At 51.1% G+C, this 16,709-nt stretch overlaps 1 protein-coding gene across 1 annotated transcript; it reads left to right on the forward strand.

Moving 5' to 3' along the window:
- The first annotated feature begins 1,932 nt into the window (after positions 1-1,932).
- LOC144893945 (uncharacterized) lies at positions 1,933-10,500 on the forward strand. Its single transcript, XM_078785191.1, has 2 exons — positions 1,933-4,227; positions 10,384-10,500. The coding sequence occupies exons 1-2, from the start codon at positions 1,933-1,935 to the stop codon at positions 10,498-10,500; spliced, it is 2,412 nt and encodes an 803-aa protein (XP_078641317.1).
- Positions 10,501-16,709: the final 6,209 nt, after the last annotated feature.

The following is a 16,709-nucleotide window of genomic DNA, read 5'->3' on the forward strand; positions in this document are numbered from 1 at the left end:
AAGTTGGAAGTGTTGAACGGAGCTTTGGATAAGCTACAAAGGGAAAAGAAACACTTCCCACCCGATTACTGGAAAGTGTATGGCTGGTGGGAAAAGGAAGGAATGAAGCGACTGGCAGCCTCAAGACAGGCTAGCTTGGCAGGGGAAGTACTGAAGCTTCAGGGCCAAAAGAAACAAGCTGACAGGGTTCAGCAGGACAAAACAATTAAGGAGGTAGTTAAGCTAGCAAATCAGCGGCTAATGCCGCTCGTCCATAATCCGGACCAAGACCCCGCGACAGGGGAGGTAGCCACCATGCCCCCACCCCCCCAAGCCCTGAGCCCTGTCCCCGGGCTACAGGCGCCACCTCTCCCACCCCCGCCCCTGTTCCCCCAGGGGTTAGACCCCCATAAAACTAGACCAGCCGCCCCTCAGGTTCACCTTAGCCCGGGCAATCCTTTTAGAGGACAAGAAATTAATGGGGCGGACAGCGGGTTCACGGCCCCAGAGGGGCCAGGAGAACTGTACCCCTCATTGGAAGGGTGCACGGAATCAGAGAACCCACAACCTGCAATTGGGATGTGTCCTTTAAAAACAATAGGACTGAACAGGGGGGCACCCATTAACATCAGGATACCCTGGAGGGAATCAGATTTGGCGTCTATGCAGGAGCGGGTGAGAACCCTGCTGGCTGAACATCCCGGTCAGATACCAGAATTTATGCGGTTGTGGATACAAAATACAGGCGCAGATTGGCGAGACGTCTGCCACATGGGGAAGGCTGTATTGCCAGCGCGGGTGTGGGACCAGGCCAAAGTACACGCACGCTGGCCAAATGTAGCACCGCCCCCGGCCCAAACCGCGGCCCAGACCCTCGCCGATTGGGAGGCCCTGGTCGACTTATTGTTGGCCGGGGTACACACCGCACTGATGCCAGCCGCGGGGCCAGATTGGAATAAAATATACGGCCTAAAACAGAAGCATGGCGAGGCAGCCCTCGATTGGAAAGAGAGGGTAGAACGAGCAGTGTTAAGGTGGGGAGGACTGGGCCAGGTGCGGGCACAAGATCTCCCTCACGCTGTAGTGAACAACTTTTTTGTAGAAGGAATGAGACCGACAGTTAAGAAGCGCATTCAAACGGCTATGATAGGATGGAGAAACACCCCAACCGACCAACTAGTCGAAGCGGCCGAACAATGTGGCGAGGGCGACGAGAAGAAGGCCGATGTTAAGGACGACATGTTGCAAATGCTCGTCCAGGAGAAACGGGACCGACTCAACCAAAATAAGAAGGGAAATCAAGGCCAAGGACGGGCCCAGAATCGGGACACCAGGTTAGAGCCCAACGAAGAGTGGGGGCGCGACGACGAAAACGAAAATGACGCTGATGACAACGACAATGGACGAGTCGACATGCGGACAAAAGGGCCCCCTCCCCAAAATTGGAACCCACAAGGGCCCCCTCCCCAAAATTGGAACCCACAAGGGCCCCCTCCCCAAAATTGGAACCCACAAGGGCCCCCTCCACCGCAAAACTGGAACATGCAGGGGCCCCCTCCACCGCCGCAGAGCTGGGCCATGCAACCACCCCCTCCACAGACCTGGGCAGTACAAACGCCCCCTCCCCAGAACGGGTATCCACAGGGACCCCCTCCCCAAATCGATGGGCCTCCCCCAAGTTATTGGACCCCAAGCGGAGCAAACGGGAATGGGCCGCCACAATGGGGACAGCGGAACCAACAGCCTGCGAGGCGTCCGACGCAACAGGGTCAGCGCAACAGTAACAGGCATCCCGCATCCACCGCTCCACAAGGGGCGTGCTTCCGTTGCGGACAGATGGGACATTGGAAACGTGATTGCCGGGGGCCCCGCCAGGGATACCCGCCACAGAGAAATCAAGTAGCCTATTGACGGGACGCCGGCGGGCCGCCCGTAGAATGCCCCCTCTTGACTATGACACCAACCGAGGAGCCGACCTGGACACTAGACGTGGATGGGCAACCGGTAGATTTTCTCGTAGATACGGGCGCGACTCATAGTACTATTAACGAAGGGCAGCTACCATCTTTGCGCCCCACTGATAGAGATGTTCAGATAGTGGGAGTTTCAGGCTTGCCCCAAGCGCTTCCCATTTCAGAAGAGGTAAGAGTGGTGTGCGGCCCATTAGAGGCTAGACACGCTTTCTTGATGACTACCACCGCCCCGACTAACTTGTTGGGACGGGATTTACTTTGCCGTTTAGGCTGCCAAATTTCATGTACGGAGCAGGGAGTTTTTGTAGACGTCGCGGAATCCAAACGCGATCTGTTAATGACGGCATTGTCTCGGCCCGGCCCCACCGCATACTGGTGGAGCCTGGAAAAGGGGGCTTTGGCCTCTTGGGCACACGTCCTAGACACAGTATGCTCCCAGAGTGACGGGTTGCGAGATTGGCTGCACGTACACCAAATTACAACAGACATAAAGGACAACCCTCCCCATTGCACGGCCTACTACGATGCTAGGGGCGATGACGACGAGTACCGAGGAAAGATAAAGGGGTCAATAGGTAAGAATTCGGACCTAATATTGTCAAATATATGGGTTGGACGGGAGGGAATAGGCGTCGAGGTAACCCTAACCGCGGAACAGCGGGCGTTGTCTCAGTACCCCGCAGGGGTGGACGCCCATGTTACCCTCACCACCGCCAAAGGATGGCCGGCGGAAAGTATAGGATGGATGATGGGGCGTTTGCGAGAAATTCCGTGCAGCGCCATTTATGAAGTGGACCACTGGACAGTGACGATGCTCGACAATGACGAAGGGTATTTGATCACCCTTGAGGAGCAGAGTATAGAAGGAAAATTTGAAGAGACAGACCTGCCCCCAAAGGGCAACCACGTTGTACGAACGGTGTCTCAGGGCCCGGGCGAGTCCGATGACCTCTTGGAGGAGGTTCCGGCCGATTTGTGGTCCCAACACGACAACGATGTCGGGCGAATTCGCGATGCCAAGCCTCTGGTAATACCGGTCCAACCAGGAATGTCCCTCCCAAACGTGAGACAATATAAATTGCGGCACGAGGCCGATGCGGGCATAGAGCCAGTGATTCAATCTTTGGTGAAACAGAAAATAATTGTAGAAACTAACAGCCAATGCAACACACCAATTTTGCCCGTAAAGAAACCAATGCAGGATAAATGGAGGTTCGTGCAGGATTTGAGGGAAGTGAACAAAGTCATACAAGGCATACACCCAGTGGTACCGAACGCGGAAGGCCTTATGACATCTATTCCACCGGACGCAACACATTTTACCGTCATTGACTTATGCTCGGCCTTTTTCTCCGTACCCATCGCACCCGAGTCACAATACTTGTTCGCCTTCACCTTTAGGGGGCGCCAGTTCACCTGGACGGTGTTACCCCAAGGGTTCTCCGACAGCCCCACCCTGTTCTCCCGAGCGTTGCACCGCGATTTGGCAGACGTGGAACTAAAAGGGGGTTCGGTGTTGTTGCAATACATTGACGACTTGTTGATTTGTTCCCCTTCCAAGGAAGCCTGTGAAGTGGACTCCATGGCCCTGCTAAGAGCCTTGGCGGCCAAGGGCCACAAGGTAGGACGGAGAAAGCTCCAATTTGTACGGAAGGTAGTAACCTATTTGGGTCATGCCATTTCACACGGGAAGCGGGAACTGCATGTTGGACGGGTGACCGCCATCATGGAATCGCCACGGCCAAGTACGCAACGACAGATGTTGCGCTTCCTAGGTATGACGGGTTACTGCCGCTCTTGGATAATTGACTACGCGCTACTTGCTAAACCGCTGTACGAAGCCACTAGAGTAGGAGAACCAAACTACTTGGTTTGGACGGACGAATTGATGCGCTGTTTCGAGGGGCTGAAAAAGGCATTGGTAACGGCACCGACTTTAGGACTCCCCGATTATGCGAAACCATTCACCCTTTACACTCATGCAATAAGGGGTTTTGCTCAGTCCGTTTTGACACAGACTCATGGAGATAAGGAACGACCGGTAGCCTACTTTAGTAAAAAGCTGGAACCGGTCGAGCAAGGGTTTCCGGTGTGCCTGCAAGCCGTGGCAGCGGCTAGGTACGCTGTGGAAAGGACAGCGGACATTGTGATGGGGCACCCGGTAACGCTACAGGTACCGCACTGCGTCACTTCACTGTTACTACAGCGGACAACACAACATTTGTCGACCACTAGATTAATGCAATACGAAACAGCACTGATTACGGCCGCCAACGTTACCATTAAACGTTGCACTACACTCAACCCGGCCTCACTGATGCCCACCCCAGAGGAGGGCGAACCCCACGTATGTGTCGATGTAGTACAGCAAGTCTCCACGGTACGTCCGGACCTGAAGGACGTTCCCCTCAACGACCCCGATCGTGTGTACTACGTCGATGGGTCGGCTAAACGCGGATGGGACGGCTCTTTGCTATCTGGATACGCGGTGTGTTCAGATAGCGAGACGGTAGAAAGTGGGCGCCTTCCGCCCACATTTTCCGCCCAGCAGGCGGAGCTGTGCGCCTTGACTAGAGCATGCAGCTTGGCGGCGGACCTGGCCGTCAACATTTATACAGATTCAGCATACGCGCACGGGGTAGTTCACGACAAAGGGGCAATCTGGAAGATGCGAGGCTTTCTCACATCCGCGGGTTCGGTCATAAAGAACGGCGAACTGGTTGAAGGGCTACTCCAAAGCATCTTGCTTCCCCGCGCTATCGCGGTAATTAAATGTCGCGGCCACCAAAGGACAGACTCTGACGTCGCCCGAGGCAACGCCAGAGCAGACGCAGCGGCAGGAAAAGCGGCCAACCAACAAATAGGACAGAACATGCCGATGGTAACGCGAGCAAAGGGGGCACACACGCAAACTGCCAACGTACCGACCTCAGGACCTACCCCCTCCCCGCAAATTGGGTGCACCATCATCACCGCCTCACCAACTAATGAGGACGTTATAAAACTTCAAAACGCAGCAACAGCAGCCGAACACAATGACTGGGTAAAAAGAGGGGCCACACGCCCCGGACCAAATGCGATGTGGACCCTTCACGGAAAACCGATAGCACCCAAGGAACTACTGCCTTGGCTGGCACGTATGGGACATCAAAATGGCCATGTGTGCCAGAGGGGGGTGATGGAACAGATAAACTATACCTGGGCGGCACCGGGACTGTCGCGAATCGCATCAGAGGTGTGCCGGTCATGCGCGGTTTGCCAACAACACAACAGGGGGGCACCCCCTAGGCACCCACATAATGCGGGCCATCCTCGGCCAATCGGGCCCTTCTGTCATGTCCAGTTCGATTTTATTAACATGGAACCAAGTATGTCGTTCCGATATGTCCTGGTAATCGTGGACATGTTCACAAAATGGGTCGAGGCCTATCCATGCGTCAAGTCAGACGCCCCGACAGTAGCCAAGCGCCTCGTGCGGGATTTCATGTGCAGATTCGGCATCCCTCAGAAAATTTCGTCAGACAAAGGGGGCCACTTCACGGGAGAGGTGATTAAGGGTATCCTAAAGGCACTGGGCGTGAAACAATCTTTCCATTGCGCTTATCACCCACAATCAGCGGGACTTGTGGAACGCACCAATGGGACGCTGAAACTCAAGGTAGCCAAGATCTGTGCAGACACAGGTTTGAAGTGGCCGGAAGCACTCCCGCTGGCGTTAATGAGTATCCGGTCCACCCCGGGCTGCACCACGGGCCTTTCCCCCCACGAGATATTAATGGGACGACCTATGAGTTTGCCTGTTTCGGCACCGATGGACATGTCCAAACTTGACTTGCCTGTGATGGATGACATGCTTTTAAAGTTTTGCAGAGGATTGTCCAACGTGGCACGCAGAATTCACGCCCGGGTACGAGAGGCGTTGCCTGAACCAACAAGCCACGCCATCCACGACTTCCAGACCGGCGATTACGTGCTCGTAAAACACTTCACCCGCAAGAACGCCTTGGAACCAAGGTGGAAGGGACCAGTCCAGGTGTTGCTGACTACACCAACGGCAGTCTTTTGCGAGGGCAAGACTTCGTGGATCCACGCCACGCACTGTAAGTTGGCCATACAAGCACCAGACACTACACCACAGCAACCACAGTAAGGATGGGCCTAATCATAGGTACAATACTATTGATAGCGACAGCAGCTAGGGGAAACTCCGATTCCAATAGATGCAAAAACGAAACCCGACACCTCACCGTAACATGGGGACAAAGAGTATCACTACCATGTTTCGAACAGAAAGCCCTGCACACAAATTGGGTGAACATAAATTGGCTAGCACTGTCGGCAGGGCCTGGACGCGTTGGCATGGTACTACAAAAGCAACGAGAGTTCCGGGAAGACGGGCAAGCTAGCATTAAGACCTTGGCCCAACCAGGATACCAATGGGGAACCCCTGATTTTAAGCTACAAACACGCACACGCCTAGGGAAAGACATGACCATGCAGGTCCGGTGCAGCGTCTGGACCCCTGGCGCGGCCGGTGGCGAAAGGAACTACATACCATGCATCGAATACATACTCACGCCACAACCCCAGAATAAGGCCCCAAAGAAGGGTGAAAACACATATTGGAAAGTGGCCAGGGAGGTGGCAACAATTCAAAATAGGACACACTGCTGGTCGTGCATGCGCTTTCCCCAAGCAGGCACCACAGGAATACACATGATAGTGCTACCTCTGTCCCTCAATGACCTCTGCTCACAACCTATCGATTCCCCATGTTTAGTCACCACGCTGGAAAGAGAAGGGGTTGACAACGGCAAGAGTTGCAATCGACAATTTAATTATCGCCCGTCAATGATTGCCCATGTGGCCGAGAGGCCTGCCCCCGTCTGGGTCAAACCACAGAAAGGGAGGGTCTGCCTCCAGGGTTCCGGCCACTTGCGTATGGGAGAATCAGAATGCGCCTACACTCTCCCCGGAAAGCTGGGACAAGGGAGCTCGGGGATTACATTACGAATAGTACTGCAAGATAAACGCAACCACAACATAACGGCTATAACATTCTCTAGGGGGGTTAGTAGGATTAATGGGGTGGTAAAGGGACTCCAGTGCTTATCCACCCACCTGGTCCCACCCCATGGGACAATGTTTATATGCGGCGACAAGGCTTACCCCTATTTACCAAATAATTGGGGGGGCACATGTTATCTGGGTTCAGTCCTTCCTGACGTTGAGATACTGGATGAGCTAGACCCAAAGTCCTTGGACAGGCGTAATAAGAGGTCAGTCATGAATGAAGATGGAACCACTAAACTACACGGGAGTCTATGGGAAAAGGTGTTTGGTTTCTTCTTCCCAGGAGCGGGCACAGTCATGGATAGTTTCCGAATAGACAAATTGGCTTTGACCCTAGAAAAGGTGGCAAACGACACCGCTACGGCTCATGACATACTATTGGACACGGTAATTCACATGCGTACAATGGTGATGCAGAATCGGGTGGCTTTGGACATGCTCCTGGCAGAGAAAGGAGGGGTATGCGGAATTATAGAGGGAAAATGTTGCACTTACATACCCGATCCATCTGAAGGAGTGTCAGCCGCAATAGTGAGACTAAGGGAAACTAGCCACGCCCTGACGATCGATCGGATCGCGCGCGAAAATTCTTATACATTTAGCTGGCTCACTGACTGGTTCCAGGGATGGACGGGCACCATAGTGAAGTGGTTATTGACCGCACTGGCTGTGATAATCGGGGTAGTAATTTGGGGGGCACTAATGAAATCTCTAGTCCTCCTCTGTATGAGAAAGTATTTTACAGGATGGAAAGTGAAAAAGCCGCCGACAACGACTATGGTTCTGACCACAGAGGCCGTCGACCTGAACGGGTCCTTCAACAAGGCAGACGTGACCGGCGCTCCAGAAAATTGCATTGAATTTTGTGACGACTGTGATACTTGTGTGGATCCCATGTGGGAACTGGCTGCTGCCTGTAACGGTGTATGTGATGACTGTGATACTTGTGCTATAAACCCCTTGCGTGTACTGGCTAACGCTGCTTATGTATTACAAGCGGACAGCTGCACGCCCCCTTCCGACCCAACTATGGATCTGATTGCGACACTGGGTCTGGCGGTCGAGGGACCCGACGTGGATATCCTAGACCCGCAAGCCGACCAGGCGCCCATGGGAGACTTTGACATAAAGGAAGTCCCTCTCTTTTCTTCAAATGTTTCGGATCTCTTTGATCCAAATGTTTCGGATCTCTTTGATCCACATGTTGCGGATCTCTTTGCTTCAAGTGATTCGGATTCGGATTTTTACGCTCTGTACCCTGACCAGGAAATTGAGACACAAGATACTGACGACATTTTGTATTCCCCAGAACAGCAACACGTGAGGGACCTCATGGGCATGACCGTTGATTAACTTCGAAGATCTGCAAGGACTGCGTCTGCAAAGGGTGGGGGGAGCCAGTTCCGCAGGGGAAGTGATGCACCCTCTGGCGGAGCAGAACCTCATCTGGACCAGACGTCTTCGTTGTGGATCCGAAACGTTAATGAACTTTCATGTTCTGAGCCCTCAGGTTCCAAGCACGCACCGCACGACACGCTCGCCAAATCGCCAGGCGAGGCGCTTTGGGTGCACGATATGCCCTTGGGAAATACCCGCATTGCAATTATTTTTTCAACACCCGCATTACACAATTATTTTTCAATAAAGCCCGATGTGGCACGTTGTCTCTTAAGATACTTTGTCTCGACGAGACAAGAGGAAGGAATGTCAAGTCATAGATTCTTTATTGACAATTCTCTGTTATGACAGCCGACGGCATGTCCCAAGTGAGGTAAACCCCGCCGGGAACGCGAATAGAGCGGCGTGCAGGGAGTGTTGAGATTCGTGCGGAGGCACGAGGGTGCGCGCCAAGACGGGGGGGGGCGGCGTGGCGTCATCGCGTTAAGATGGTAGTGCTAGGTCGATCGGCGATCTCTGAATTTAAATCGGATTTTTGTCATGTGTGTTGTGAAATTAAACGTCTATCCGAGAATCCTGGCAATGTTCGTTTTATCAAAAGGTGGTACAAACCTGCGTTTCCGCCATGCGGCTCCGTGGAAGTTAGAGTAGAGTTATTGTGTTTTTAGGCAAAAGCCGAGCGAGCCGCGAGTCACGGGTGTGCGGTATGAGGTTGCTCGGAGGATGTGTGCCCAAATGCATTGTGGGTCATTGCGACTTTGCTGAATATCGGACGCTGGATGTCGGACGTTCATGCGCGCGTGGAATGTGTAGTTTCAAGCGGAGTGCTCGAATTGCAGATATAAACTTGAAAAACATTAATTATATAATCATAGCGGCGCCTGAATTCTAATAAACATGCTTCAGTTTGTGTTTAAAATGAGGTCATGCTGGACAATGGTATACGTGTGCTTTTTTCAAGGCTGGTCATAAAACCACGCCCACATGCGCTTGTTTTTGCGTAATGCAAGTAGAATGACATGAACCTATCGTTAACTATATATATTTTGTTTTAATCTCAGCAACGCATGACTCTGTATAAACATGCTTTGGATTACTCATGTACACAAACCCATAAAATATATGGGTTTGTTTGGCTAAGCATACACTCTTCTCTTTGTGAGTTACAGTTCTGTTTTCTCGGAGCCCAGAAAAACAATTGGTCCAAATGATAAAGGAAAGGCTGACTCCCCCGAATGATAACGGTGGGAGGGACTCTCGCCAGTCGCTTCGTTCTCTCGGAGATTTTTCTGATAAATCGTATTTGGTATATAAGTGAATGAGAATCAATGCGTTGCCAGGAAGGCTTGACTTGGCATGTTCTTGCTGTAGATTGCTGTAGACGTCGGTCTCCTCCGGATCCGTATAAGTTGGCTTTAATAAAAAACTGCGTCATTTTCCAGGCTATTTGTGGACTTCTTTGCAAACGAAGAGCTGATTCTTCACATATGCAGTGCATTCAGAAAGTATTCAGGCCCCTTAACTTTTGTCACATTTTGTTATGTTACAGCCTTCTGCTGAAATCGTTGAAATTCATTTTTTCCCTCATCAATCTACACTCAATCTTACGATAATTCACCAAATGTCCGTCTGTCTGTTCGAAGGTACCGTAAAAACTGCTGAACCGATCACAAAGATATTTTGGGTGGATAATCCTGGGATCTCCAGGAGTAAAATAGGCTATTTAGTTTTCCCAATTTCAGCTTTGGTCTCCAGCATTCTCAGGTTTGGACTCCCGCATAACATTCGCGTTCGCATAACGTTCATTGTGACGATGTTCTCATTGTGACGATGTTGTGACGATGTATGTGTTTACGGTAGTGTTTGACGTGACGGTATGAACGTAATTTCGTAATGTTTTTCGTTTCGTAATCCTTTAATGAACGTTTAATGTTTCATGAACGTTTAATGCCCTTCGAAGTCTGGGGCCGCACTCGCGCTACACTGGACGGGCCAGCGTGTACCTTGCCCTTCGCCATCAGGCGCGGGTAAACTGCTGAGCCCCATCCGTGATGGGGACTGGGGCTTGAGACAATGAGAAAGTGTCCCATGAACGAGGAATTCCCAGTAAGTGCGAGTCATCAGCTCGGGTTGATTAAGTCCCTGCCCTTTGTACACACTGCCCGTCGCTACTACCGATCGACGGTTTGATGAGATCCTCGGATCAGCCCCTGCACGGGCCGTTCTCGGCTCGTGCCGGTGCACCGAAAAGATGAGCGAACTTGACTGTCTAGAGGAAGTAAAAGTCGTAACAAGGTTTCCGTCGGTGAACCTGCGGAAGGATCATTATCGGGACAACATGAGAGCGAGCGAGACGCGAGACGTACGTGGTACGTGATCGTCCATGTACTGTTTAGCCATGTACTGTTTAGATTTTGATGATTTGCATGTGATATGATTCAACGGATGTTTATATGAATCGTTTAAAATAAAAAAGACTTCAATTTCTGATATTTTACCTTTTTATTTGGGCTTCCAAATTGAAGCCCCGCCCATCGGGCGGGAACCGTTGCTTGTACCCCATAATGACAAAGAGAAAACAGGATTTTAGAAAGTTTTGCAAATTTATTAAAAAGAAAAAACTGAAATATCACATTTACAAAAGTATTCATACCCTTTGCAATAACACTTGAAATTTAGCTCAGTGCCTCCCATTTCTCTTGATCATCTTTGAGATGTTTCTACACCTTGATTGGAGTCCACCTGTTGTAAATTCAATTAATTGGACATGATTTGGAAAGGCACACACCTGTCTATATTTAAGGTCTCACAGCTGACAATGCATATCAGAGCAAAAACCAAGCCATGAGGTCCAAGGAACTGCCTGCAGAGCTCAGAGACAGGATTGTGTCGAGGCACAGATCTGGGGAGGCCTACAAAAAAAATTCTGCTGCATTGAAGGTTCCCAAGAGCACAGTGGCCTCCATAATTCTTAAATGGAAGAAGTTTGGAACACCCAGGACTCTTCCTAGAGCTGGCCGCCCGGCCAAACTGGGCAATCGGGGGAGAAGGGCCTTGGTAAGAGAGGTGACCAAGAACCTGATGGTCACTCTGGCTGAGCTCCAGAGATCCTGTGTGGAGATGGGAGAAACTTCCAGAAGGACAACCATCACTGCAACACTCCACCGACCTGGGCTTTATGCCCCCATTCCACTTATGCCGATTGGCCCCGATTAGCCCCGATCTCCAGGTCGGGAGCGATCGGGACACTTTGGGAAAAAACTGGTCATCTACGCTGTATCTACGTCCTAAGTACGCTCCGATTACGATCACTACGCTGTAACCACGCTCATCGTGGGTAGATCGGGTCCCTGAAGACCCGATCGAAGCCGTTTAGAGCCGCTGTGTTCCCGCTCGCGTACGCTGTAACCACGCTGCATTCGCGATTGCCGCCGCTCTGACACGATGCATTCCCGATCGCCGCCGATCTAAAACTGATCCAACGCCGATGCTGCCGATCTATTGCCGTTTCAACTACGTCATTCCCGACCAAACCGATCTAACTACGCTCTATTCCTGTCTTTAAGCCGACTAAAAAGCAGATTTCAGGTCCCGATCCGTATAAATAGGGCCCGATTTGCTTGCCGATGATCAGTATCGTCGAAGACAGCCATGGATCAACATCAGAGAAATGGCCGTCTGCAGCTCGCTCTACTTCTCCAACAATATGCAATTAATGAAAGAAGAGCTGCTCAAGTGAGAAGAAGAATGAGAAGAAGAACAAGAGCCCCTCAGTTCTGGGTCTGGCCATGGTTGACAGAAGAAAGAAGATTGCAGTTTGGGCACTACGACCGCTTGATGAATGAACTGAGGCTGGAGGACATCAACTCTTTCCAGAACTTTGTGAGGATGCCACCTGCTCTCTTTGATGAAATCCTCCACAGAATCACCCCCAGGATTGAGAAAGAAGATACCAGGCTGAGAAAGGCCCTACAACCTGGAATGAAGCTCGCCATCACCCTGAGGCATCTGGCTACAGGAGACCTCTACCCAACTCTCTCCTACGACTTCAGGGTCAGCAGAAACACCATCGTCAAGTTCATTCCGGAGGTGTGTCAAGCCATCGTTGCAGAGTTCAAAGAAGAAATGGTGAAGTGCCCTACCACCCCAGAAGAATGGACAGAAGTCGCTGATGATTTCGAAAGTAAATGGAACATCCCTCATGTGCTCGGAGCTCTTGATGGCAAACACGTCGCCCTCAGATGCGCACCCAACTCAGGCAGCCTCTACCACAACTACAAGGGCTTCTTCTCGATCGTGTTGATGGCACTGGTGGACGCCGACTATAAGTTCTTGTGGGTGGATGTTGGTGGAATGGGACACATGTCAGATGCTCAGATTTTCAATGCTTCGGAGCTCAAAGAGTGCATAGAGAATGAAACCATTGGATTCCCCGACCCCCTGGCCATGCGGAACGATGATGAAGAGATGCCATTCTTCATCCTTGGAGATGATGCCTTTGCTCTCCGCACCTACTTGATGAAACCCTATGCCAGACGTGGACTCTCTCCTGAACAACTCGTCTACAACTACCGCATCTAAAGGGGTCGACGAGTGGTGGAGAACGCCTTTGGCATCTTGGCAAACCGTTGGCAATGCTTGCTCAAGACACTACAACAGTATCCTGAGGTGGTGCGTGACCTGGTCGAAACTGCTATCTGTCTGCACAACATGCTCCGCATCCGGTTGCCAAGTATTCAGCATGCCGAGGTGGACCAGGAGGATTATCGACACAACATCATCCCTGGTGAATGGAGAGATCAAGCCAACATGTTAGAGGTGGAGCAGGCAGTTCGAGGTAACAGGGACAGTGTAGAGGCCAAGCGTCAGAGGGAGGTACTGAGACTCTATTTTAACAGCCCTGCTGGTGCAGTTCCATGGCAGGAGAGGATGGTGAGACATCATTAGAGACACTATGGGAAGGAGTTGAAAGACATTTTGGAGGACATTGTTGTATTGTTATGTATTGCATTGATAATGATTTCTATTGATATTCATGTGACAATAAACATTAGGAAACTTGATATTCAATGTTTGCCTTGTGTTGGTTGGAAAGGGAGAAGTTATTATTGCTGGGTTGAGGGGATGAAAATGCATTGCAAAATGAAAGGTCTTCAAAATAAAAGCTAAAAATTTGACAAGTTTTTGCTGGGTAGAGGGGATCAAAGTTTGCATTCACTTAATTAAAAGGTCATAAAATTGAAAGCGGTAAAATTGATCATTAACAAGTCAAGTGAATCCACTTGGATTCCGCCCAGGTTGGCACATGGAAATTATGATGTAGCATAATTATCATCTCGGGTCAAGATTTGAAATTATGCCATGGTTTTTGTAAAATTGCTACTAGTATTCACATTATGTACTTTCACCAAAACATACATCATCATAGAAACATACATAGAATTTGGGTCCTCTGGGTCATTTGGGTCCTCTGGGTCATTTGGGTCCTCTGGGTCATTTGGGTCCTCTGGGTCATTTGGGTCCTCTGGGTCATTTGGGTCCTCTGGGTCATTTGGGTCCTCTGGGTCATTTGGGTCATTTGGGTCCTCTGGGTCATTTGGGTCCTCTGGGTCATTTGGGTCCTCTGGGTCATTTGGGTCCTCTGGGTCATTTGGGTCATTTGGGTCCTCTGGGTCATTTGGGTCCTCTGGGTCATTTGGGTCCTCTGGGTCATTTGGGTCCTCTGGGTCATTTGGGTCCTCTGGGTCATTTGGGTCCTCTGGGTCATTTGGGTCCTCTGGGTCATTTGGGTCCTCTGGGTCATTTGGGTCCTCTGGGTCATTTGGGTCCTCTGGGTCATTTGGGTCCTCTGGGTCATTTGGGTCCTCTGGGTCATTTGGGTCCTCTGGGTCATTTGGGTCCTCTGGGTCATTTGGGTCCTCTGGGTCATTTGGGTCCTCTGGGTCATTTGGGTCCTCTGGGTCATTTGGGTCCTCTGGGTCATTTGGGTCCTCTGGGTCATTTGGGTCCTCTGGGTCATTTGGGTCCTCTGGGTCATTTGGGTCCTCTGGGTCATTTGGGTCCTCTGGGTCATTTGGGTCCTCTGGGTCATTTGGGTCCTCTGGGTCATTTGGGTCCTCTGGGTCATTTGGGTCCTCTGGGTCATTTGGGTCCTCTGGGTCCTCTGGGTCATTTGGGTCATTTGGGTCATTTGGGTCCTCTGGGTCATTTGGGTCCTCTGGGTCATTTGGGTCCTCTGGGTCATTTGGGTCCTCTGGGTCATTTGGGTCCTCTGGGTCATTTGGGTCCTCTGGGTCATTTGGGTCCTCTGGGTCATTTGGGTCCTCTGGGTCATTTGGGTCCTCTGGGTCATTTGGGTCCTCTGGGTCATTTGGGTCCTCTGGGTCATTTGGGTCCTCTGGGTCATTTGGGTCCTCTGGGTCATTTGGGTCCTCTGGGTCATTTGGGTCCTCTGGGTCATTTGGGTCCTCTGGGTCATTTGGGTCCTCTGGGTCATTTGGGTCCTCTGGGTCATTTGGGTCCTCTGGGTCATTTGGGTCCTCTGGGTCATTTGGGTCATTTGGGTCCTCTGGGTCATTTGGGTCCTCTGGGTCATTTGGGTCCTCTGGGTCATTTGGGTCCTCTGGGTCATTTGGGTCCTCTGGGTCATTTGGGTCCTCTGGGTCATTTGGGTCCTCTGGGTCATTTGGGTCCTCTGGGTCATTTGGGTCCTCTGGGTCATTTGGGTCCTCTGGGTCATTTGGGTCCTCTGGGTCATTTGGGTCCTCTGGGTCATTTGGGTCCTCTGGGTCATTTGGGTCCTCTGGGTCATTTGGGTCCTCTGGGTCCTCTGGGTCCTCTGGGTCATTTGGGTCCTCTGGGTCATTTGGGTCATTTGGGTCCTCTGGGTCATTTGGGTCCTCTGGGTCATTTGGGTCATTTGGGTCATTTGGGTCCTCTGGGTCATTTGGGTCCTCTGGGTCATTTGGGTCCTCTGGGTCATTTGGGTCCTCTGGGTCATTTGGGTCCTCTGGGTCATTTGGGTCCTCTGGGTCATTTGGGTCCTCTGGATCATTTGGGTCCTCTGGGTCATTTGGGTCCTCTGGGTCATTTGGGTCCTCTGGGTCATTTGGGTCCTCTGGGTCATTTGGGTCCTCTGGGTCATTTGGGTCCTCTGGGTCATTTGGGTCCTCTGGGTCATTTGGGTCCTCTGGGTCATTTGGGTCCTCTGGGTCATTTGGGTCCTCTGGGTCATTTGGGTCATTTGGGTCCTCTGGGTCATTTGGGTCCTCTGGGTCATTTGGGTCCTCTGGGTCATTTGGGTCATTTGGGTCCTCTGGGTCATTTGGGTCCTCTGGGTCATTTGGGTCATTTGGGTCCTCTGGGTCATTTGGGTCCTCTGGGTCATTTGGGTCATTTGGGTCCTCTGGGTCATTTGGGTCCTCTGGGTCCTCTGGGTCATTTGGGTCCTTTGGGTCATTTGGGTCCTCTGGGTCATTTGGGTCCTCTGGGTCATTTGGGTCCTCTGGGTCATTTGGGTCCTCTGGGTCATTTGGGTCCTCTGGGTCATTTGGGTCCTATATTCCTATCCTATAACATATATATCTCCTATAACCTATCCTATAAATATAGATTTAATGACGTCATGTTTACACATCTGAGCGACAGAAATGAGCGACAGAAATGGGTGACAGAAACTAGCTTCACTTTTGAGCGCCCGAAATTCCCAGGCAAACGCTATAACGCACCAGGTTTACAACCTGTGCGTTAATAATATTTGTTTAACTTGTACCGCTTTTAATTTTAGACCATGGGGTTATTGGGCAATGCAATTTGGCTCATGCAGTTATCAATTCCACTTAACAACGTTGACAAAAATTGTCGTGTCGAAATACTTGATCGGGTGAGGCTGATGCAATCCGGACCGATTTATATACAGCGGCTTTGATCGGCATTGGAGCGGGACGGATAGGTAACGATCGTCGTCGAAACGGCACAAGATAATCCTCCCGCTGCAACGACGCTGTAATCACGATCAAGCCGTTCTAACTATGATCAAGCCGTTCTAACTACGATCATTCCGATGGACTACGTTGCATTCACGCTGTAATCCCGATCAAGCCGTTCTAACTATGATCAAGCCGTTCTAACTACGATCAAGCCGATGGACTACGTTACATCTTTCACGCTGTAATCACGATCAAGCCGTTCTAACTATGATCAAGCCGTTCTAACTACGATCATTCCGATGGACTACGTTGCATTCACGCTGTAATCACGATCAGTCCCGCTATTTCAGATCGGGAT

The sequence above is a fragment of the Myxine glutinosa genome, chromosome 10 (genome assembly GCF_964187855.1).
Source record: "Myxine glutinosa chromosome 10, kmMyxGlut1.1, whole genome shotgun sequence".
Classification (NCBI taxonomy): domain Eukaryota; kingdom Metazoa; phylum Chordata; class Myxini; order Myxiniformes; family Myxinidae; genus Myxine; species Myxine glutinosa.